The 25,264-nt window shown below is 42.8% G+C and overlaps 1 protein-coding gene across 5 annotated transcripts in view; it reads left to right on the forward strand.

Moving 5' to 3' along the window:
* Positions 1–25,264, forward strand: part of Specc1 (sperm antigen with calponin homology and coiled-coil domains 1) — a 268,415-nt gene that overhangs the window by 139,618 nt on the left and 103,533 nt on the right. For all 5 annotated transcript variants that reach the window (XM_050163731.1, XM_050163730.1, XM_050163732.1 and 2 more), the window contains 2 exons: positions 9,282–10,864; positions 23,872–24,079. In XM_050163731.1, the coding sequence (XP_050019688.1) occupies positions 9,282–10,864; positions 23,872–24,079 (1,791 nt within the window). The remainder of the gene's footprint in view (positions 1–9,281; positions 10,865–23,871; positions 24,080–25,264) is intronic.

The raw sequence follows: 25,264 nt of genomic DNA on the forward strand, positions 1-25,264 counted from the left end.
CATTAAAGGCCCAGCCCCTAGCTTTGTAGAAAGGCAGTGGAAACTGTAAAGGCAGGGCCTAATGGGAGGCCCTCAGGTGGTGGGGTGTGCCCTCGAAAGAGATTGTGGGCCCTGCTCTCTCACCCTTCTCACTTGTTTCCTGGCCAGATGAACGGTTTTGTCTGAGATTATGGTTACAGGCTGCCATAAGCCAAAACCAATGGGGCTAACTTCTCATAGACTGAAACCTCAAAAGCTAAACCATAAAGCACTTATTTTAATAAGTTGATTATCTTAGGGATTTGTTATAGTGACAGATAGCTGACCAACACAGCCCAATGACTCTTTTTGTAAGCATTATATAATAGTATACATTCACCCAAGGAGGGATATTTTGGTTGCTTTCCACTTTTGGTCATTATGAGTAAGCTACTAAAAATATCTATGTGTGAGTTTTTGGATGGATTTAACATTTTTTGTTAAACCAGGAGTGTATGTATTTTTTGTTAAACCAGGGCCATGTAATGTAAATATTGTTTAGTTTAGTATAGTTTGTAAGAAACCACTGAAGTGACCTTCACTGTAACATTAGGTTCCCACTAACAATGAGAGTTGCTGTTGTTTGCACACTGATGGCTACTTTTGTAAACTGGCACAGTCTAGAATCACCTGAGAGTCTTACTGAGGGATTAGCCAGCTCAGGTGAGCATGTTTTGAGGGCATTGTTTTGATTATGTTGCAGCCTAAAAGTGGGCTGCTGTATTCTCATGTAGGCAGACTCTTCTTTCCCACCCGCCAGTTACCAAATAACTGACACAGAGACTTAATATAAATTATAAATGCTAGGCCAATAGCTCAGGCTTGTCACTAGCTAATTCTTACGACTTTAATTAACCCCTTTATATAATCTACGTTCTGCTATGTAGTGTTACCTCTGTTTCCTCTCCGTGTCTGGGTGGCAACTTCTCTGCCTCTGGCCTTCTTCTTCCTAGTGTCTTTGTCTGATTCTTCCACCTAACCTTATCTTGGCCAGCTATTGGCCAGTGCTTCTTTTTTAAACCAGTCACAGGGACATATATTCACACAGTGTAAAGGAATATTCCACATTCTCAGGGGTTGAGTAGAAGTACAGAGGGGTACTGAACACAGATAGGCACACGTGCATCCATTCTTGCTGTTCTGGACTGTGAATATGACCAGCTGTCCTAAGTTCCTTCCTCAGCTTCCCCACAAGGATAGACTGTAACCTAGAGTTGTGAGCAGAATAAGCCCTTTTACCCTAAGGTTGCTTTGAATCAGTGTATTTTTGTCACAACAAGAAAGTAAGATATATGTCCTCATCAGCATTTGGTGTTTTCACTGATTGAGGTTTTAGCCATTGTAATTTGTATATGATGGTATCACACTATTGCTTGGGGTTTTTGTTTTCATAGGGCAAGGTTTCACATGTAGTCCAGGCTATCTTCAAACCCTTGGCAGGCATCCTGGGTCAGTGCCCCAGTAGCTGAGACTATAGGTGTGAACACCCATGCCCAGCTTTCACTGTTGTGACCTGCAACCCTTAATGGTGTTCTGTGGAGCTTTTCAGACGCCTGTTTTCCCGCTGTGTATCTTGTTTGGTGACGTATCGACACAGAACTTCTGTGCATTTTTAAGCAGGCCATTTTCTCATTACTGAGCTTTAAGAGTTCTTTCTATACTGTTAATAGCATCCTTTATCAGCTGGCATTTGCAAAGATTATCTCCCTGACTGTGGCTTGTCTTCTCTTGACATTGCTATTGTTAAAGTTTCAAATTTATGGGTTTTTTTCTTATTATGATAGATGAAAATTTAACTCTTAACTTTGTACCTTCTCAGAGTGTCATAATGTCACTGTTTTTAGTCTTTTTTTTTTCTTTTTGGTTGTCACCACCACCTTCCCCCACCCCTCATCCCCACTCCCCAACAGAGTCTCTCTGTGTAGCCCTGGCTTTGTAGCCTTGGCTGTGTTGGAACTTGCTCTATAGACCAGGCTGCCTTGAACTCAAAGAGATCCACCTGCCTCTTCCTCCTAAGCACTGGGATTAAAGGTGTGTGCCGACCCCACCCAGCTGGTTGTCACTCATATTAATGCTTTACACCTTTATTTCTAGTTGTCTCACCTGTATGTAGTATCTTTGATTCTGTATTTGTAAGGTCAGGGTAGCTATTAATACTATTTTCTCTGCCTGCCAACTCTCTTTACCTTGTCATTGGCTTCTCAACTTCCTTGTCTGTTCTTTAAATTTTTTCACCTTTAAGCATAATATTCAAATGATCCGTGCCTAGGCAGTTTATGTAGCATTGATATTATTGTGACTCTGTACTCTTCTTTCTTGCAGGGTGAAGTCATGGGTTATAGTTTTGTTGCCTATTTTATTTGTTCCTGTGTTGAGTAAAGTTTTTTGGTTTTTCACTATTTTTGTTTTATCTTATTTTTTTTTCATACTCTTCATACAATTAGATCTTCCATTAAAAAAAAAAAAAAAACTCCCTCTGTAACACTCTGACCCCTGAACTAGTCTAGACACGTCTTCCACACTTGAGTCTGGGTATCGGTACTAGTTTTGTGTGCGTGTGTGTGAGTGTGTGTGTAACTGTTTTGTTTTCATAAATAAATGAAAAAAGCAGCTTTTGGGAAGGATTTATTAGTTTTAACCTTGGCATTTGAACTTTGACCTGGCGAAACTATCACAGCAAATGGGAAAGGAGAAAGGGGGAGAGAGAAAGAAGGGCCAGGCCAAACCAGGGCTAACTATATAACCCATAGATTGTCCTTAGTGACTTATTTCTTCTAGCTGAGCCACACCTGTTAAAGGTTCCATCAGCGGGGACATAGTGTTCAAACACATGATACTGTGGGAGGCATTTTACCTTTAAATCATAGCACTCCACCTCTGGCCCCATAGGCTCAAGCTGGCTTATAATGCAATAATGCTTTAGATTTATTCTCTGAAATCCCCATAATCTTACATTTTTGACACTGTTCAAAGGTTCAAAATGGCAAACTCATAACTTTGAGCCTCTGTTTAAAAAAAAAAAAGTTACGCCCAGCACACAAAGGCACTGAATAAACATTTCTATTCTAAAACAAAGGAATTGGGGGCAGGGTACAGCAAGGAAAGACATGATCCAGAGATCCACAAACCTGTAGCTTTGTGTCTTGTATCTGGGGTTTGTGATGGCATCCTTGAGGCTCCAGTGGACTTGGGTAGCCCCCACCTCTTCAAATCTGTTGTAGGGAATGTGGGGGGATATGTGGCCTCTCTCCTAGCCCACATTCCTGATGTTTACAACATCCTGGAATTTCCGCAACTTTTGGACTTAGGCTTCACTTTCCCAGCTTCACTCACAGCCTGTTCAGGAACTGCACGGAGGGAATTCGACCCTGCTTTCTGGAATCTCACTACAAGCCTTCACGATCCCTGCTTTCTTGTATTTTGCATGTCTGCAAAGCCAGCACCACTTGGATGATGATAAGCTACTTAGAATTTAAGATGTAGCCTGGTTTCCTGGCTCCTCAAAAGCTTTTGCCTTCATAGCTAAACCTGCCCAAACACTTCCCTAGGAAGCCATTTCTCACCAAGGTACCCTGAAAGCTCTTGGCAGGTACTCTCAAATGAAGTCTGTATTATGCCCTAGAGCTCTCAGTTGGTGAGGTCCGGCTCCTCCCATTTTGTCCCAGCACAAAGCCAGAAGCTTCTTCATATCACTGATCTTGGTCTTAAACAACTGTGCCCCATTTGTCTGTTTCCTCCCTGTCCTGAAAGTTACCTCCTTTCCTCTTCACTTTTTACTCGCTATAAATCTGGGTAAATGCAGTGAGCCGTAGCTATGCAGCAGTCTGAGTGCTGTGCTCTCTTTAAATATCCCCCCCCCAAAAGAAACAAATTAGTTCATATATTTTGAATTCAGTTTTACTCAAATTTTCAGGACTCAGGCAGAATGCAGCCAGATTCTTTGCCAGAATGGAACACTAATGGTTTCTAGCCCAGGTCCTGACAGAGTCCAAGTTCCCCTCTGAAATAGTTTACAGTCTGCATTTCTTTGGATATTGGTCATCGAAACATTCGTTAAAAGCACCCACTAATCGCTGACTGGATTCTAGAACTTCTCACTAGCCTGCAAAATCTCCCACGTTTCTTCCACAAACCAGCTGCAAAAGCCTTCAAAGTAGTCAGGTTTATCACAGCAGCGGCACCAGTTTTCTCTGGTCACCTTGACCAGATATCTAAAAGAACAGAGGAGAAGGGTTTACCGTAACCCACAGGCTCATGTCAGGAAGGCATGGTGGTCTGGGTGCTGGGTCAGCGCAGGAACTTTCAGCTATGACATGGCAGTGGCAGATGGGAAGCAGAGGCAGACTCAGGCTAGAACCAGGACCAGGTTATGAACTATGAACAATAGTGGACCAGGCTCTCCCTTGGCTATACACAGGTGCTTCAGTGAGCCAAGCTCTGAAGTCTTGTATCTGAATAACATATATATTTTTTTTAATCAAGAAGCCAATAGTTAAATATAATTGTCTAAATAACATCTCATGTAGACCTATGTCTGGTATTTGGGGACTGTTACCAATATTCATAGACTTTGGTTTTTCTTTTCTGCGGAGCGCTTAAGACCATGAATGTGGTCAAAATTTATTTTTCTTTTTGGACTGTCAAGGCTAGTTGAGGATCTAGTCCTCGGGGGTCACTTGGGCTTGAGAGGAACCTCTGGCTCCTCTACCCTTTCTTTTACCAGTTGTTCTGTATCTGTGAGGATAAGTTTTGGCTCGACCGACTGTGGCTTCCCTTGAAAACAATGAGGAAACTTTTCCTCCGTGTTGATCCTCCTCTTTGTAGACTCGATGCTGGATGTAGTAGAGATTTCCCTGAACAAGAGAACTTCCCTCTGAAGTTACAGAACAATTCAGGGGATAGCTCACAGTCCCCTGGGACCTCAGTGACCTTGGAATGCAAGGAGAAACTATTCTCCTTGTTAGTCCCTCTGACCACATTAGTATAGCCTCCAAGTCTGGTTATTGAACAGCTAGAAGATCAGTTGCACCAGTCTGGTACTTTGAATTACTGTATATTATTTCAGTAACCAAACATTTCTAAGTAAACTTAGACTAGACATACACATTTTGCCAGTCCTTCTGATTGTTGATCTTTGAAAATTTAAAGCCCATATACATCATCTCTAAGTTTCATCCTTTATGTACCTTAAATCACTTACTCAGACCTTCAAAATTTGTGTAAACTTTCTAGTTTTCCATTCTGGAAACATCCTCCCATCTTAGTTTTCATATATTTAAATTCCACTTTAGTAAAACAATTTCCATTATTACATCCTTCTACCATTTTATTTTATTTACTGTTCCTCTTTCTGAATACCACAAGACATAATAGCATTAAGAAGCGAATTTCCTATATGATGTAAGAAATTACTCCCAGTTGGGGAGGAGGATCTAAGCAATGTGTGTCCCCTCCGATAAGGTCTTAAAGATAAATCAAAGTTCAGTTTCATCAGAGTTCACCCTAGGGTGCTGTTGAGTTTGTTGAACTGACTTACTGACCATTGGTGAAGGGCTACTGTCAGGAGGGTGGGTACTCTAAAGCAGCCACACTGAAAAGTCTTTGCCCATGTATAATGTCGGAGATATCAACTAGAGTTTTCTGGGTGTGTTGAGAGTCAAGGAGAAGTAAATGAGGTCGAATACAATGATTAGGGACAAAAGTCTGCTGTTGGCATAGACTTGGATAAGAAATGAATTCTGGCCGGGCATGGTGTCACATGCCTTTAGTCCTAACATTGGGGAGGCAGAAGCAGGTCGATCTTGATGAGTTTGGGGCCACCCTGGTCTACATAGAGAGCTCTAGGCCAGCCAGGGGTACATAGTGAGACCCATCTGAAAAAAAAACAAAAAAGTAACACAGATTCTGGGACAGAAATACAGATGCGATACTTAACTGATTGTCTAGTTTGTCCCAAAGGTATGGGAGGCTGGAGTTAGGAAAACCTGAAGAAAGAGTTCTCAGACATGTACATAAAATACTATAGGTTCAGACCAAAACAAAAGGAAAGGAACAGCTTAGGAACACTTCTAAAACTGTTGATAGGATTCGCCAGTTGGTCGGTTGCAGAAAGAAAAAAAGAGGGAGATTTTAAATATGATTTGAAGGCCCTTAGATAGAATGGAGAGAATACAGAGGTACAAAAAGCCTTAGGAAAAAAAGCGATGTAATTTTACAAAGAAAAAAAAGAATAGATGTAGCAAATATTTGCATTTTATATTTCACAACATACTGGGTATATTTCATAAATAAGCATTGGTTTGCTGTTAAATTCGGAGTGGTTTATACAAGGCACAAGTAATAATTATAAGAACAGACCAAACTTTGGCAGCAAAAGGAAGGAAAAGCAACAAATGACTAAAGGTGGAAAGAGAATGGGGGAAGGAAGGAAGAGGAGCTTCATTTATGTGATGTTTGAGGAATGGCAGACACTGTTGTGATAATCCTAGATCTGCAGGTTTGCCTGTTGAATGGACACAGTTACTCTGAAACATTAGTGACCTTCCCATCTTTAGCATGGCCCTCTCCAAGATGACTTCATTCCAGAAGATTGGTCTTACAAAAACATTTTATTGCTGAGTGGTTGCAATCTTCATTTTATAAGAATAATTAAACCTTCTCTTTATTGAGTAATTTAGTGTGATGTAAGCAAATTAACTAGATAAATACAAGTTTTAGTAGTCTGTCAGAGTACTTAGTGTCTGAAGAACATAATTTAATATTTTTAGATTTGTTTATTTTATGTTCATGAATGTGCATCACATGAGGACTTAGTGCTCTGTCTGCAAAAGCTAGAAGAGGGTGTCAGATCCCCTGGAACTGGAGTTACAGATAGTTGTGAGCCACCCTGTGGGTGTTGATAAACTGTACCTGGTTCTCTGCAAGAGCAACAAGTGCTCATCTATCTGTCTAGCTCCAATGTTATTTAAAAGTTAAAGAGCCAGGGTTTCTGTAAAGTAACATAGGACTTAGCAGTGACTGCTATTGCTGCCCATTTTCATTGCTGTGTTGAGACTAGCTACTACTCCCTCTTTTGGCAGCCTGGGTCAGGCTGTACTCTGAGTCTCTTAACACTAGACTGTGACCAGACAAGGGTGCATTCTACACCCCCTTCCTAGACTGCAGAGAGAGAGAGAGAGATGGATCATATCTGGGATCTTTCTTGATTAGAGACCAGGCTATCACAGTCAGCCCAGACTCCAGAAGTTTGCAATTGTTAAGTTTAAGTCCAGAGTCTTCATTTCCCTGTGACCCCTGTGTGAACTTTAATGTTTTTACCCCTAGTTATTATTGGCATTCTCTCTAATATATTAAAATGTAATAAGTCATTGAACTTACATTTCTCATAATAATATTCTAAGTTCTGTCTCATTCCCCTGTTTTATGAATCTCTTTAAAATTTGTAGCTATTCCACATCCTTATCCCATTTGTTTTTGTTTCTCTATGGCTATAAAGGAGAACACCCATTCTGTTTTCTATCCTTCCTTCCTTCCTTCCTTCCTTCCTTCCTTCCTTCCTTCCTTCCTTCCTTCCTTCCTTCCTTCCTTCCTCCCTCCCTCCCTCCCTTCCTCCTCCCGTCTCTCCCTCTCTCCTTCCCTCTCTCCCTCCCTCCCTTCCTCTTCCTCTTCCTCCTCATCCTTCTTCTTCTTCTTCTTGTCGTTGCTGTTTCTCTGTGTTGCCGTGGCTGTCCTGGAACTCACTTTGTGGACTAGTGTAACCTTGGACTCAGATTCAGCCTGCCTCTGCCTTCCCTGGAAGTTCTGTTTTCTAATTCTTTCTTAGACTCCTCCCTTCCCCCCCCCCCCCCCCCCCCCCCCCCCCCCCCGCCTGCTCTTCCTCATTGAAGATAAAGTACAGGGCCTCAGCTATACCAGACACATGTGTTACAACTCAGCTATATCCCCAGCCCCTCTTCCTACCTCAAAGTTGCCCTCAGGTAAAATATATCATTGGGAAATGTAGATAAACTTGTATTTTACTTAGTTTCCAACATTATCTGTGTATCTATATTAAGAATTCAAAGTGACTTACAAGAAACATGTAACTCAGCTGCTGTAACTGAAAGATCAGCAATAGGCCAAGCTCCAGTGTTGATATGATGCCATTAAGAATTTGGTTTTCTTCTTTCTGTACCGCAGACAAAGTTCTACCCTCCTCACAAGATGGCAGAGTGGTTGCCAACCATTCCCACATCATGTACCTTTTTCTTGATGGCTAGTGATATTTACCAGCCTGCCCCTGCATCCCTTAAAAATTTTTTTTCTAATATTTATAGATCTTTTTAAAATTTTTATATAAGAATTTTTTTCATACAGTATATTTTGATCATATGTTTTCCTCTCCCTAGCTCCTCCCAGATCCCTCATTAAAAAAATCCAACAACAAAAATGGAAATCATAACAGATAAGCAAACAAACAAAAAAATCAATAAGACAAAAAATGTGCATGGAAAAAAAGCATGGAGTTCGTGGCCACGTGGCCTGTCCCGGAGACTGATTGATAGCCCAGTGACATTGCACTGATGAAAACTAATTTGCTCTTTCCCAACACATATCAATTGCAAATAGTTTCTTGGTTGATGGGGACTTTGTGCCTGCCTCTCATCTCAGTGCTGGGATTGTATCTGATTTGAATCTGTGTGGTATGTATGCTGTCAGTCTGTGTGAGTTCACATGTCTGTCAGGCCTGTTAGAGCTGGAAGTACTGTTTCCTGGGAGTCACCCACCACCTCTGGCTCGTAAAATATTTCCTCTTCCACATAGATCCCTTATCCTTAAGGGGAGGGCTTTGGTAAAAACATCCCATTTGGGCTGAGTGCTCCAGAGTTCCTCACGCTCTGCACGTTGTCCAGGTGTGGATCTCTTTGTTAATTACCGTCTGCTGCAAGAAGAAGCTTCTTTGTTGATGGTTAATCAGTTCTCTGCTCTGAGTCCCCACCTAGGATGGCAGCTTTGAATTCCTGGTTGTGCCCATAGATCTTAATTGAGCTATGTGTCTCTGCCTTGAATCACCAACTGTGGTGGGGATAGGACAGTTCTGGATTGCTCAGGCTGAGTCTGCTTTCCTTAATACCCAAGCCAGTGGAAAGAGTACAGAAGCCCTCTCAAAACAGAGTAACTACCCGGAGGAGAAGAATTGGATGGGTGGTGATAACCATGTTTTGAAGACATTTGAGTTCATCATTAAAATGCTTGCTTTTCTTTTCTTCATCTTTTGTCTCTAGGGGCTGTTCCAACAACCAAACGGACAGGCATCCCAGCTCCACGGGAACTCTCAGTAACTATCTCAAGAGAGAGATCTGTGCCACGTGGTCCCTCCAGCTCAAAGAAGTTGGGCTCTAGTCCAACTTCTTCCTGCACCCCCACTCCTACCAAGCACCTGAGGCCCACCTCTGCAAAACCTAAACAAGACCATGAAGGCACAGAGAAGTCTGTACTCGAGTCCCAGGTTCGGGAACTTCTGGCAGAAGCCAAAACCAAAGACAGTGAAATCAACCGGCTTCGAAGTGAACTAAAAAAATGTAAAGAAAGGTGGGCCCTAAGCACTGAGGATACCAATGCATCAGACCCAAGCGCAGAGGGAACATCAACCCCAGTAGGTGATGCAGAACCTTTGATAAGAACGCTGGAGGAGAAGAACAAGACCTTTCAGAAAGAACTTGCTGACCTAGAGGAAGAAAACAGGGCCTTGAAGGAGAAACTGACTTACCTTGAGCAGTCACCAAATTCAGAAGGGGCAGCAAGTCACACTGGTGACAGCAGCTGCCCAACATCCATAACCCAAGAGTCTAGCTTCGGGAGCCCAGTTGGAAATGAGTTGTCCAGTGAAGTGGACGAGTATAGAAGAAGCACACATGGAAGTACATTGCGGACATCGGGGTCTTCAAGCAGTGATGTCACTAAAGCCTCTCTGTCACCAGATGCCTCAGATTTTGAGCATATCACTGCAGACACCCCATCACGGCCTCTGTCAGCCACAAGCAACTCTTTTAAGGGCTCCAAGTGCTCCCCTATTGGGAGCTCCCCAAACAATGCGAGCGAGTTGTCCTTGGCATCTCTGACTGAGAAGATACAGAAGATGGAGGAGAATCAGCACAGCACTGCTGAAGAGCTGCAGGCTACTCTGCAGGAGTTATCAGACCAGCAGCAGATGGTGCAGGAACTGACAGCCGAGAACGAGAAGCTGGTGGATGAGAAGACCATTTTAGAGACCTCTTTCCACCAGCACCGAGAGAGGGCAGAACAGCTGAGTCAGGAAAACGAGAAACTGATCAACCTTTTACAAGAACGAGTGAAGAATGAGGAGCCTAGTGCCCAAGGAGGAAAAATCCTTGAGCTAGAGCAGAAGTGCACAGATATTCTGGAGAAGAGCCGCTTTGAAAGAGAGAAGCTGCTTAACATTCAGCAGCAGCTGACCTGCAGCCTACGGAAGGTTGAGGAAGAAAACCAAGGAGCTATAGACATGATCAAGCACCTGAAGGAGGAAAATGAAAAACTGAATGGGTTCCTAGAGCACGAACGATGTAATAATAGTGTGATGGCCAAAACTTTGGAGGAGTGTAGGGTTACCTTGGAAGGCTTGAAAATAGAGAATGGGTCCTTGAAGGCTCATTTGGAGACTGATAAGCAAAAGGCCGTGGAGGCCAGCAGTACCGTGGGGCAGACGGCAGAGAACTTCGAGGTTCAAGAAATGCTGAAAGTGGCTCGAGCTGAGAAAGATCAATTGCAACTGTCTTGCACCGAGCTCAGACAAGAATTGCTAAAGGCGAATGGTGAAATTAAACACATTTCCAGCCTCCTAGCGAAGGTAAGGAGAGGGCTCTCAACTAGTATTTGTTGACATTTCTCTTCAAGACCTTAAAATCATGGAGCGAAGAGAATCAGTTGTTCAGCTGTCCTTGTGAAGCCAGCTTTCTAGTTCGAAGATCTATTAGAATGTAGACAGACTGGCCCTGGGGACTCCAAAGTAAAAACACTCAGATTTCTGTACAGATAGTTCAAAGTTTAATGGAAACATAATGAATTATATCATATGGTATGGTGTAGTTATGGAGAATATCAGCGGTGGGATACATCTAGTTGGAAGATGTTTTCATAGCATCCTTGGGGCTTTAGATTTGATTCCTAGCACCACACGAACATAGGATAAAATAAAAATTAGAACCATCCTGTATACATTGATTGCCTTTTTGATGCATTTAATGCTTTCTGAGCATATTCTCAGCATTGACTCTTTTAAATGTTGTTTTAAATGCCAGCTAGGATTTATCAAGTAACTTTTATATTCACTAGTCCACTGTTACTGCCATGTGTGTATTATTTGTTGTTTATGTCCTTTCTGGTCTTGGAATATTAAAAGTAATTTTTTATATCTCTGATTATTTCTTCAGGAAAAATTCCTAGACGTTGACTTAGTGAGTCAAAGAGTATAAACAATTTAAAGATTTCAACACATTTAGCCAGATTGCCCGCCAGAAATAATATGCCAATTTGTTCCCACCAGTTCATGAGAGTACTTGCTTCCTTGAGTCCTTGCCAAACCTTGGTACTAAATTATGTCATTCAAATCTGTTAATCATTTCCTGAAATTATTTTAGCCGAGGGCCCAAGATGAAATAATTGGTCCTGGCTTTCATTTTTAAAATCCTTCTTTGATTTGGCTGGAATGTTATTATGTGATGATACTAGATTTCTCGGTGGTGGCTGTGGCGGTCGTCTGCCTCACAGTGCTGTCTCCTTGTTCTGTCTTTCCAGCTCTGGGGCCATGACTTGTGGTGTTGCTGGGGGGGGGGGGGAAGCATCTTCCCACCTTATTTCTTGGCTGCTGGTGTTCCAAAAGCAGTTTATGCTGTGAGCTCCTGGGGAGATTTTTGCTTGTTGTCTGTCTGTTTTAGGGTCAGTCAGTTGCAACCCAGTCCTGTACAGCTGTCTTACAGTTTGGGTGGTAGGTCGTGTAGGTTGTGTCTTTGTTGTAAATCCATAGGTATTTTATTGAAGGAACAGAAGGGAGCATTAGTGGTTATGAGCCAGGTGCTCGTTTGAATTATATGTTGACTAATGAAGCTTTGTATTAAGTCACTTGTAAAGTAAGAATTTCTCTTTCGTTGTTTAAAGATCAGTCATTACCTATTCTGTAAAATGTTTAATCTTCCAGATGGAATTTTTTAAAACATTTTTAATATTTATTTTATTTGTATGAGTGTTTTGCCTATATGTGCATCACATGTGTGCCCACAGATGCCAGAAGAAGACATCAGATACCCTGGAACTGGGGTTGTGAACTGCCATGTGGATGCTGGGAATAGTACCCGTGTTCTCCCAAGTGCTCTAAACTGCTGAGCTATTGCCAGCTCCCCCTGGACCGTCTTGAAGTCTTTCCTTAATCTCTTTCTCTTCTGTCTCTGGCAATTTGATTATCATTACAGTAAATGTAAATATTAAGTAATTTGGCATCTTAAACAGCTTCTTTTTCTAAACAAATGATTAAATTCATTACAGAAGATTTAGTGAACTACAGAAAAGTATAGAAAACAGATGCTGGCTCTACTCCTGCCACCTGGAGAGAAATCTGCCAGCATTTTGCTGTATATCTTTTAGACATTTTTCTCAGTTCATATATACCAGGATATGCATACAAATCTATATTGACAGGATTATAATATTTCATCTTTCTGTGTAAAAGAACAGAGCACATATGGCATAGTCCATGAATACAGTGAGCCAGTTAGATTAGTATAAAAGTTCCACTTGTAATCTGTCCCCCCCACCCCCACCCCAATCTGTGTACCTCTGGCTGTCCTGGAACTTACTCTGTAGGCGAGGCTGGCCTTGAACTCAGAGATCCGCCTGCTTCTGTCTCCCAGGACAGGCACCACCACTGCCCAGCTTGTTTAAAATGATTTTTATATTTGTTTTCCTTCCTGACTTCTTGAGTAAAATTCTTTAGCTTTACCCTACCCTCTTTTGATTTAAAGTTATAATTTTGCTCTTTCATATAGCTTAGCCAAAGTAAAGGCAGTAAAATCTTGTATAAATTTAATCTATTTGGAGGACATGGAAAGTGTATGTTTTCTGTAGAGCACAACACACAAATGAAAAGTTAAAGCTGTTTTTAAATAATTAAACTGTAATTCACATAGCTCATATATTTACTGATTTTCTGCCAGCTAGAATTATTATGTACTGACTGTAGGCGTCTAGCCAGTGTTTAGTTAAGAATCTAAGGGAAAAACATACTCAAGATGTAACACTACTTACACAGGGTTCCTTCTATAGGTATTAGGACTCCTGGTTTGTGATATTGCACTGCCTTGTATACAGAGAGTACAGATCTATATGAGCTATAATACATCTGTATTACATCAACACCGAAAAAGCAAATCCAAGACCTCTTAAACTTTTGTTGTTTTACCAGATACTTGACACTCAGTAATTCAGAAAAGAAAGGATTGTTTGAGCTGTTAGTTCAACATGCTGGAAGCCTAAAGTCAAGCAGCTGTGTCTGGTGAGGGCTCCATGTGGCTTCTACTCACAGTAGAATGGGAAGAAGAAATTACCTCATGCGAGAAAGCACATGGGTGAGATAGTGAGCAAAGCTGCCACCTTCCGTTTATAACAGTCTCCTGAGCAGGAGACATCCCATGAGACTGCACACGCACACTCATGAGGGTAGTACCCCTTCTGATCACTCCTAAAAGGCCTTACCCCTGCTATTCATTACTTTTCTCATGACTGGGAAAATACATAGTAAACACTTAAGAACAGAAGGATTTGTTTGGGCTCCCAGTTTGTGGGTACTATCCATCACAAGAGGGGAAGCTTGGCCGCAGGAGCATGCGGCCACCCCTCACCCTGGAGCCTGTAAGCAGAGGGCGCTGAATGCTGTCACTCATCTTGGTTTCCCTGTACTTAGTCCTAGACCCCAACGCAGGAGCTGGTGCCCTCTGTGTTGAGAGTAGGTCTTCCCTCTTCAGTTAAACCTTTCTGGAAACGTCTTCCTAGACACACACCAGATGTGTTTCCATGGTGATTCCAAATCTAGGCAAGTTGACCGTTAAGATTATTCATAACTCCTCCTAATACCAACACCACTGGAAATAAAATTTCAACATGAGTCTGAGTGAAGACACACCATATCCAAACTGTAGCATAGACTGGTGGCTCAGTGTATCCCCACTGCAGAATATCAACTAATCCATAACAACCAGGGATTCCAGTAATGATACTGAAGGAACCCATTCCCAAAGGAAAACAAGAAATGAGATGAAGCTCATGAGGATTAAACTGTACAGCCAGAGTGTCTGCATCCCTCATCACATGCCTTTTGGCATTTGTGCCTGGTTCCCCAGCAGGCCTCTGATCTTAAAGCCCCCTGAGAAGTGGTAGATTAAGGAAGGATGGTTTGTCAGTGGGAGCCAGATCCTCTTTGGGGCTCTGCCCTTTGCTTACATGTGGTTCCACTAGAGAGTGTGCTACCTCTCTCTGGGGGCAGGCCTTGGCTACCCCTTACCTCAGTTTCCTTCTCTAACCTCCTTTCCATGTGATGTATTTATTTTCTTAGGTGTGTTATTATCTCTAGTGAGGTAAGATCACACACAGTACCATTCTCTTCCTTGAACTTGACCTCAGAACTCATCAGCAAGAACAGTGGTGCCTCCACCTCTCTGTTCTATGTTTGGGGGCAGCACCTACTGTCCACATCTTTCCTAGATACAACCCTGCTTTTGCAGCTATTAGTTCTCAAAGGCAAAATTAAAATTTCTAGCTTCATCTCTGCATTTTCTATAGCCTTAAAAAAGGTTTATTTATTATGTATATAGTGTTCTGCCTGTATGTATGCCTGCATGCTAGAAGAGGGCATCAGATCTTATTATAGATGGTTGTGAGTACCATGTGGTTTCTGAGAATTAAACTCAATCACTCTCAAAGAACAGTGTTATAACTGCTGAACCATCTCTCCAATCTGTCAATTTCTTTAATGGCAGAAGTGTAAATATACTAGCCATAACTCCTTCCTAGGCAGAATAGCATTAAAAACAAAACTAAGAACAGAAACAACAAAATCCCCACCAGATTTAGGTCAATAAGAATATAATATTGCTACCTCTGTTTTCAGTAGACTGCAGCAGAAGGGTTCTGCAGTAGCCATGCTAGATGTCAAAACAAGAACAGCAAACCAAACACACGTTCCTCCTGGCAGTGCTCTCGGGCTGTTGTTTTTGTGTTTTACTGTATGCCTTCCACTCTTAGCATTGTGATATTATAGTAGTTATAATACATTGCATATCAGATATTTAGTAACATTTTTTAAATAGATAGATGAAAGTCTGTAATACTTTAATAATAACTAATATTTTAATGTTCGTGTATGTTCTAGATACTCTCAAGACTATCTTTTTTGTTTCTTCCCTTAAGGACACTGGCTTTCAGTTAAGTACTAGATAAAGTTTACTGAAGAAGAACGTTAGTTTTGCTGGATATTGGTTACATATACTTCTTAAATGACTAAAGCTGCCAAGGACTGCTAAAAATGAGTAACTCAGCTGCTTGGTTGACAGCTTTCAAACCCTTCCCTTGTCACCAGTGCAGTGGCAACTGTCCTGAAGCCCAAGGTTAGGCAGAGAACCAGACCAGCTGGTGACCACTGCTGTCATCTTGTGGTGCGCTCCAGTGCCTTGCCCTTGTCTCCCCATACCCCTCCCCATAACTCTGGAAATCACTACTACTATTCATCACGCATTCACTTCTTCAGTTACCTGAGGACTGTCATCCTGACAACCCTGATAGGCTTTGTTCCAGCTGCAGAAGCAGCCTCGGCTGTCATAGCTGCCATAGAAGCCGCTGTTTATATCTCCACCCACTTTGCAGATGTTCCCAGCTTGGTTAGGGAGGAACACGTCTACCTAAAGCAGATCTAAAAATTTATACCCTGGTCTTACAACGGGCAGCCCTGCACAGACTGGTGGACCAGTGACTGTATGTGTATATGATCCTGCCTTTCTCTAAGTATGAAGAGTCCCCCCTGCTCTGTCTCATGAGTAGTCCAGGAGAACTCCATCTTTTTCACTATCCTCTTGTGCTACAGCAGTCTCCAGTACGTTTTTGTCATTTTGTTACCTGCTCGGGGTTTTATCTTGGGTAGAGTAGGCTGAGGTAATTGCACCAAGAGCAGATCACAACCAAGGGCTGCTAGACTTGGGCACACCTGGCAGCTAGAGGATGTCTACAGAACTCCTCCTGGGCGCAGAGGAAAGCTGAGAACTGTGGAAGGGGAAGTACTGTAGAGAACAGAAAACCGAGAAAGGCAAAGAAGGAAAGTAGGACTGTAGAGAAGCTGCAGGGGACGAGTGGCCCTGCCATTGGAAGGGTTCCAGGGAGGCCCCAAGAACGAGTAGCTTTGGCTGCTGAGGACTGACCAACCATGGCCAGATGTTGAGGTACTGACCCTCAGAGCAGAGCCCAGAGCCACTGATGTCAGGTCTGACAGGCATTTTGTCTGTTCCTGGTTTTGTCCCTGGTTTTGAGCAGAAGAACTCTAGGTCATTTAACTATAGCGTTTCCTGTAGGTAGACACCACATTATTTTTATTATGTATTGTTACTGTTTTTAATTTTATCTAAGTGTGTGTGTCTGTGCACATAAGTGCAGGTGCCCATGGAGGCCAGAGGTGTCGGATCCCCTGGAGCTGGATTGAGACTGTTGTGAGCTGCCTGAAGTGAGTGCTGGGAACCAAACTCAGGTGATATAGAAGAGCTTCAGTGCTCTTCATCCCTGAGCCATCTCTTCAGTCACTATCTGTTGCTTTACAACTGTGCAGACCAAGGCAGAGAACAATTATTAGCCTAACTTGTTCATTGCTGAAGCCAGGGTTCAAACCTAGGCCAGACTGTACGTATTACACATACCCTTAATCATGAACTTGCACTGCTTCTTGAAATGAAAGACAGCCAGGTGGTCACAGCACACGCCTTTAATTCCAGCTCTTGGGAGGCAGAGGGATCTCTGAGTACAAGGCTAGCCTGACCTACAAGAGTGAGTTCTAGGACAACCAGGGCTACACAGAAGCCCTGTCTCACACAAAAAGGAAGAAAGAGATGAAAGACAAGACAGGATCTTGTTCAGATCAGATCTCACGACTTATATACTGGTGTTAAAACCAACAGCCTTTGGTTCAGAGAAAGTAAAGCCTTAATATTAACTAGGAGATCTTTACACTGTTTTGATACGGTGGGGGGGAATTTACAGCAAAGAAAAAAAATGGCCTCGTGGTAGCAGCGCATGCATTTAATCCCCCTAGCACTGGGGAGGCTGAGGCAGGTGGATCTCTGTTAGTTGAAGGCCAACCTGGTCTACAGAGTGAGTTCCAGCACAGCCAAGGCTGTTAGACAGAGAAACCCTGTCTTGAACCTTCCCCCTCCCCAAAATGGAGTTTGGGACAGGAGAGATGGCTCAGTGGTTAAGAGCACTGACTGCTCTTCCAGAGGTCCTGAGTTCAATTCCTAGCTACTATATGGTGACTCACAAGCACTGGAATGAGATCTGGTGCCCTCTTCTGGCCTTCAAGGATACACGCAGGCAGAGCACTGTATAAATAATAATAATAATAATATCAGTCTTGAAGAAAGTGGTTTTAGCTGGGCATGATGGTACACACCTGCAATCCCAAGTGCTTAGTTGACTGAGGCAGGAAGATTATGTGTTGTGATCCAGCTGCCCTCACTCCTCCTTACTGAGAGCGGAACTTCCTTGCGGTCTGTAATTGACAAGGATGTTTGTGTTCTTCCTGGCCGGGGGTCTCCATAGAAGGAGTAGAGGTATAAAAGGTTGCTGGGCAAACTAAAGGTTGCTGTTCTTCCACCTGAAAAGAAGCCTCTGTGTCTCAATCCCGGCACACACACACACACACACACACACACACACACACACACCGCCAGTCTTGGCATCCATTATGTATTTGAGGCCATTATGTATTTGAGACCAGTCTCAGCTACATACTGATTCTGTCTTAAAGGTGGGGGAGGATGAAAAAGGGAAAAGAGAGGAAAGGAAGGGTTTAAAAAAAGTATCGAGCTTTGTGAACAGATCAGTGCTTTTTAGTATGTTCATGTGGTTGTGTAGCCACCACAATAGTCTGATTGATGGCTCTTGTCTCCCATGAAGAAACTTGGAACCTAGTAGCAGCTAACTCCCCGGGTCATGCCCCCCTAACCCCTGGCTGTCTGTAATCTGCTTTCTGGCTCTGTAGATTTGACTATGCAAGGCATTTCAAGAATCATTCATGATGTGGCCTTTTGCCTTTGTCTTTGCCTTTCTTCACTTAGCATGGTGTTGTCAAGGTAAATCCATGTGTGGCGTGTGTCAGAACTTCTCTTTTTCTCCCCTGGCTAATACTGCATTGTACAGATACACTCCACTTTGTTTATTATTCAATAATTAGGGTCATTTGTTACTGTATTATATAATGTCTCTGGAGGGCCATACTTTGCCATTTTAATTTTATGAAATCCAGCTTGTCTTGTTTTTAATCTTTTAGTTTGAGTCTTTGTTTTTGCTTATTTGGATTTTTTTTTTACATTTTTTATTTATTTATTTTGCTTTGGGTGCATGTGCCACAATTTACGTGTGGAGGTCAGGGTTTATTTCTTCTGTGGAGTTTCTGAAGCAAACTCAGGTCAGGCTTGGTGGCAGGTGACTTCACCCACATCTTGTTGGCCTGGTCTGAGGAATCTTTAAAAATAATTATAGAACCACATTTACAGTTGAGAAAGATTAACTGGCCACAGATGAGAAAGCCAAGGGCTGACTAGGTAGATGGGAATAGGAGGGCAGGGAATGGAGAGCCACTTAGATTAGGAGTTTGACATAGTAGGGTTTGGTGAGTACTGACTTGTTATTGGGGATTGCAGAAAGAGGCATTTCATTCCCTGCGCAGATCCAGGCCTGGGTGGCTGGAAGCGTGGTTATGCTGTTTCCTGAGAGGACACAGAATCCAGGGAAGCGTGAGGAGAGTTCCTGGGAGCAGGAACAACATTCAGACCTGCTCACCAAGGCTTTGCTCAACTCCTGTGGTACGGTCACTGACATGACATCGATGACTGCTCAGCTTCTAGGCCACGTGCCTCCTAGGTCATGACCTCCTTCGCCCCTCCTTCCCTCTATAAGCAGTAAAAATGTGTGTAATGATAATGTCCTGATGCACATTCGTGTTGAAATACGAGCGGCGGGGCTGTGTCCCCGGCACCCGGCCATCCGCATGGCTAGCTTATGCCCCGAAATAATTACAGGGAAACTGTATTCTTTTAAACACTGCCCGGCCCATTAGTTCCAGCCTCTTATTGGCTAGCTCTTACACATTGACCTAATCCATTTCTAATAATCTGTGTAGCCCACGAGGTGTGGCTTACCAGGGAAGATCTTAACGTGTAGCTGTGTCGGGAGTGAGAATCATGGCGACTCCCTGACTCAGCTTCTTTCTCCCAGCATTCTGTTCTGTTTTCTCAGCCTACCTAAGGGTTGGCCTATCAAATGGGCCTAGGCAGTTTCTTTATTAATAAGAAATCACTCCCACATCACATTCGTAGGTTTATAACGTCTAACTCTGTTGGGAGGAGGCACCATTGAAAAGGAAGGTAAGAACTAGCGCAAAGGCTCAGCAGTTAGGAGTGCTGGCTGCTCTTCCAGAAGACCTGAGTTCAGTTCCCAGCACCCACATGGTCCTTACAGCTGTCTGTAACTTCAGTTCCAGGAGACCTGATACCCTTTTTTGATCTCTGCAGGCACCAGGCATGTTCGTGATGTGTAGAAACACATAAAGCCAAAATATTCATGCACATAAAATAATTTTTAAAGAAGAGAAAAGAGTAGAGAGGAATCTTAACATCTTTGACTGATCACCATTATTAATTTTTTAGTATTCAAAATTATTTAAGGGACAGCATAATAACCAAATCTAGTAAAATGACCAACTCTGGCTGGACATGTTACACAGTGGTAGGGTATTGGCCTGGCATGCACAAGGCCCTGGGTTCATCCCCAGCCCTGTGGAAACAAAGCCTCCACGCTGCTGTCTTGACAACAGAAGCAGGGGTTTCACACGCCAGGCTTCTCCTCTGCGCAGCACCACTCCCTGTGTTCCTTCCTGGATGAACAAATTCAATGTTGCTAGAATTCATCCAGAATTTATGGCAGTAACCTAGCTCTATGCCCACCCTGGTCTTTGTTCCTGGTGTATGACTATTTGAGTAGAAGATAAAATGGTTTCTCAAAGGCCGGGCCTGATTTTTCAAGATGCTCTCTTTGCCATCAGAAACTATTAAACAAGGCTGTAAACTAAAATGTTCAGACACCGTTTTCACCTCACATCGTGTTTTTACTTTTAATGTCCCGGGCTTCTGCTTCCTTATGCATTGGTGATATTGTTGTATTGGCTATACATCTGTTTTCTTATTCAGTTTATTCAGCATTCTCTGTCTTGGGGGTAGTTTGTGTGATGATAAGGCCTTGGTTCATAGTTGATCTCCATCTTGATGTCCTTTGTGCTGTTTTTCACGTAATAAACTAAAGACTACAGATTCACCTTACAGAAAGCATTATTCCATGTAGTCCACTCACCCAGTGCTAAAGCCGTCACAGCCAGTTAGTCACACATCTCCTGCAGGAAAGACTCCAGATAATGTTTATGGCAATATAACCCTCTAACATCTGCACCCAGGACTCCCGCTACCAAAGTACTCTTTTTCTCCAGCTGTTGGGGATCAATATGGCAGCTGACAGCACCCAACTGGAGCCCCTTCCAAGATGGCCCTCCCTGGGTGGTGCTTCTCACGGCTAATCCACTGAGAAAATAAAGACCACGGCCTTTGCAGCTGAGGCAGAACAAAGGGAATGCTGGGTGTAGCCCTCTTCCTGAGGGGTCAGTGGATGCCCTTGTGAGACAGCCACTTCTGCCAGTCCTGCCTCCATGTCTTTCCCACAGTGAGCATCGGGAGCACGCCTCAAAAACTTTGCTGTGTGCACGTGCCTTTCTCCAGGTACTTGCAAGGAAACTGGCCTGTAGCCGTGCTTTTCCCCAGTTCACTGTCACAAGGGGGCAGTGGAGGGGGTGGTGACACGTCCTAGGATTCTAGCCTGGTCTGATCACAGCTGACTAGGCTGCTTCCCGGGTTTGGTCATTGTTGGTGAATCAGGACGGACTCTTGATGTCCTCTCTCTGAGGTAATCTGTTTGTTTGAATCTGACTGGAGATGAAAGATGCTTGGAGTGCTTGGAAGTGGTTTCTATCTGATAGTGTAATTCCCAAATTAGAAAAACTAAATTCAAAAGTTTGCATTGCCGGGCAGCAGGAAGCCAGTATCACAAAAAGAGGCATCTTTTTTATGACCCCAGTGGTCATAAAAATACAGAGCTTTGTTCTCTGCTGCTAGGCATGCTGAATTTTCTAAAATAGTTTGTTTGCGTGCCTGTGAGTTTGGACGTTCCACTTATGTGAATGTGCCTGTGGAGACCAGAAGAGGACATCAGATTCCTTGGAGCTGGAGTTACCTCCCATTGTGGGTTCTGGGAGTCACTGAGGTCCTTTGGAAGAACTGTATGTGTTCATAACAGCTGAACTATCTCTTATGTGCTCTTAACTGCTGAACCATCTCGCCAGCCCATATTCTTCTTTTTTACTAATTTCCCTATATATATTTGTTAATCTATAAAATGAACATAATTAACCTCTTCTTTTGATCTAGTGAGTGTCCTTATGAGATGAAATGGTAAAATTACTTTTTAAAAAAAGCAAAGTTTTTTTGCCTGGGCATGTAGTGCACGCCTTTAATCCCTGCATTCAGGAGGCAGAGGCAGGTGGCTCTCTGCAAGTTTGAGGCCCACCTGGTCAAAATAGTGAGCTCCAGGACATCCAGGACTATGTAGCTATGAAGACGAGACCCTATCTCTAAATAAATAACAAACAAAAAACAACCAAAACTCTAAAATCAAACAAAAACAACAAAGTTTTCTGACTATTTCATTAGACTTGGAGGATATCTTTTATATCAAGAAGAAGTGACTGCTTTTGCAACAGTATTGATTTGTAGATTGACCACAGTCTGCACTTCTGTTCCCTCCACATGCATGCTGCTCTTTGGTGCCCATGATCATGATGAATCAGTGTATGGGAAAGAAAACCAAAATCTCTGAAAATCAGCACTCTCAGCTGCACTCAGAGACCTCATTCATGTTCCCCAGAAATATTACACTCATAGTATTTCCCACTAGTCACATGTGTATATCTGTGCTCCAGGTGACATGCCTCTGCCTGAGGAGTCTAGCCATGAGCCTGCAAGACTCCAAGTTTGCTGTGTGCTGTGGTAGATAAAGTAGACCAGGTCCCTGTTCCTATAGAGTCCCCAGCCAGAACTGCAATTGGAAAAAAGTGGATGTGAAGACTGCACGCCAGACTTTAAAAACAGGAAAAAATCTATTACATATCAAGCTTATATTGTCCAGTAAATATATGCCTATTACTAATGTCAAATTGTGACAGAAAAAGGACAGTGTTTATTGTAGCATTTTTTTATAATAACAGAATGGCAGTGGATTTCCAGTATGTAATAATTAAAATAATCTAGTGACAGCTGGGGCGATGGCTTAGTAGATGATAAAACCCTTTCTATGGAGGTATGAGGACTAGAATTTGGATCCCTGACACCCAGGTAAAATATGGGGCAGGCATGGTAGCCTGCCTAATCTCAGTACTCAGGATGTAGAGACAGGGACTCCCCAGAGCAAACCAGCTAGCTAGGCTAGCTGAATTAACTAGCTCTGGGTTCAAGGAGAGATCTTACCTCAGTATCGATGGTAGAGAGTGGTCAAGGAAGATACTGATGTCAAATCTGACCTTTAAACATGTATGCAAGCTTGTATACATACACTCATACATGTGCCCACATACATGTGAAAATGCACAGGCCACACATAAGTAACCTGTTGTAGTGTGTATCAATCTACATATACTAACATTTAAAATTAAAATAGCATAATAAACATTGTCTAGTACAAGACAAAGACAAAGGCAAATTACATACTGCAAGTCAACACACATATACAACCAGTTGTGTAAAGTTTCAAAATACCTAGAATGAGTCTATATATTATCAAGGGCTTAAACACAATGTAATAAGTGTGGGAAAGCCTTCAAGGAATGACCATGCACTAACTTTACAACAATGCCTGTTACTTGCTGAAATAGAAGAAAAGGTTGCGGCATTAACATGTTTTATTGAATTAAAAGATTTAGCAAATATGGCAAAATTTGTTGTCTGTGCATTGTTGTTTTTGCCATCTAAGTGTGTTAATTAAAGTTAAACAGATGCAATTAATGTGCTTGAATGACTTTCTGTTTCTAGTGCACCCAGATTTTTATGTAGGGTGTCTTCCAAAGAAACGTAACCTGGTGTTCTAAGGTTGAGGTTTATCTCTGGCTCAGGCGTCCAGGACATTGAATCTCACCAGCAGAGGGCGCTGCTCTATAGCGAATGTGAGGTTAGGGTGTCCTCTCAGGTTTTCTTGATTCCCTGTTCTGCCCTGATAGGGGAAGAACGAGTCACATATGATAGGAGTACATTTTTCCCCACCTGCTTGTAAAAAGGGGCACAGAACCCAGCCCTCTGGACACATTGTCTCTCTCTTAACATTTGTAGACTGAAGAACAACAAGAAGTGGCATATGCCAGTGCATCCAGCAAGTCTTCCTGGAGATATATGAATGTTTGTTGTTGTTGTTGTTGTTGTTGTTGCCGTTGTTAAACTGACAATGTTCCTTGTTCTCTAGATGGAAAAAGATTACTCTTACCTGAAGGAGGTCTGTGATCATCAAGCAGAACAACTGAGCAGGACCAGCCTAAAATTACAAGAGAAAGCTTCAGAGAGTGACGCAGAAATCAAAGACATGAAAGAAACCATATTTGAATTGGAAGATCAGGTGGAGCAGCACCGTGCCGTCAAGTTACACAACAATCAGCTCATCAGTGAGCTGGAAAGTAAGTGAAGTCAGACCCGGAGAGGTGCAGCCGGGGTAGCAGATGCTGTCGTGGTGGGCGGCAGACAGGAGGAGTTTCTAAGGACGTGTGTCGGCTGGGGTGTCAGGGAGCCTGTCTTTTGATCGCTGGAATCTCCCAAGCAAACAGCACTCATGGGACAAGCAGTAATCTCTGAAATTAAATAAACAGCTGGGTGACAGATGATAGATGACCACAGCTCTTGCAGGAGGTCAGGTGCATTTTGGAAGTGTTAGGTGTACCTGTGCAGCATCCGGAGGCCTCCATCTCTAGACAGCCAAACCTGCTTTGAATTCAGCTGTCACCACGAGAGGCTTTTCCCCTGAGGATGACCTTCAGGGTTTAAGAGTGTTATTTAGAATAAATTGTTCACAGCCTTTGTGAACAGCGGTGTGTTGTCTTCAGAATCTGATGCATGAGAGCTAGGTCATCTGCTCAAAGTGAAACAAATAATACATGCCTGTGGTCAGGTCTGGCGTGCTTCCCATTGGTGGAAGGTGTAGGGTTTCTCACAGATTTGTTAGGCACTTGGTATCTGAAGAGGCACTGTATATGGCTTTATGACGTCACTGCTTTGAATAGGAGAAGACTTTTTCCTTTTTTTTTTTTTTTTTTTTGGAGACAGGATATTTTCTGTATAATAACTCTGGCAGCCCTGAAATTCACTTCGTAGACCAGGTTGGTCTTGAACTCACAGAGATCTGCCTGCCTCTTCCTCCCAAGGCATGTGTGCCCCCACTGCCCGGGGTGGGGGTAGACATCTAAAAAATTTTTTTAATTAAATATCCTTTGCTTTTGTTCAAGCCAGCCTTATCAGATATCACATCTAATGAACTTTGCTTTTGTAACAAGACTTAGTTAATAAAACTTTGTGTGGCACTAATTATTACTAATTGTTTAGTTGCCTGAGGAGTTTTCCTACCATGTGTGCACAGCAGACTCATTACTCACAGTTTCTGTATTCCTGAATTCACCTGCTCACTAATATACGCATACCATGCCCCCCACTGGTACTCGAAACTCCTTCCTGGTTTGGGGATATGCAGAGAGAGGTGAAAGGTCAGCCAAAAAGTCAGAAAAATCTCTGTTCCCAGCAGAGACCCAGTTCAGGAGACTTCTGCTTTCTGATCTAAATTCTGATACTGTGTACAAGTATCTTTTTTTTTT

The sequence above is a fragment of the Alexandromys fortis genome, unplaced genomic scaffold (assembly GCF_014885135.2).
Source record: "Alexandromys fortis isolate MF-2015 unplaced genomic scaffold, M_Fortis_MF-2015_v1.1 scaffold_149, whole genome shotgun sequence".
In the NCBI taxonomy this organism is placed as follows: domain Eukaryota; kingdom Metazoa; phylum Chordata; class Mammalia; order Rodentia; family Cricetidae; genus Alexandromys; species Alexandromys fortis.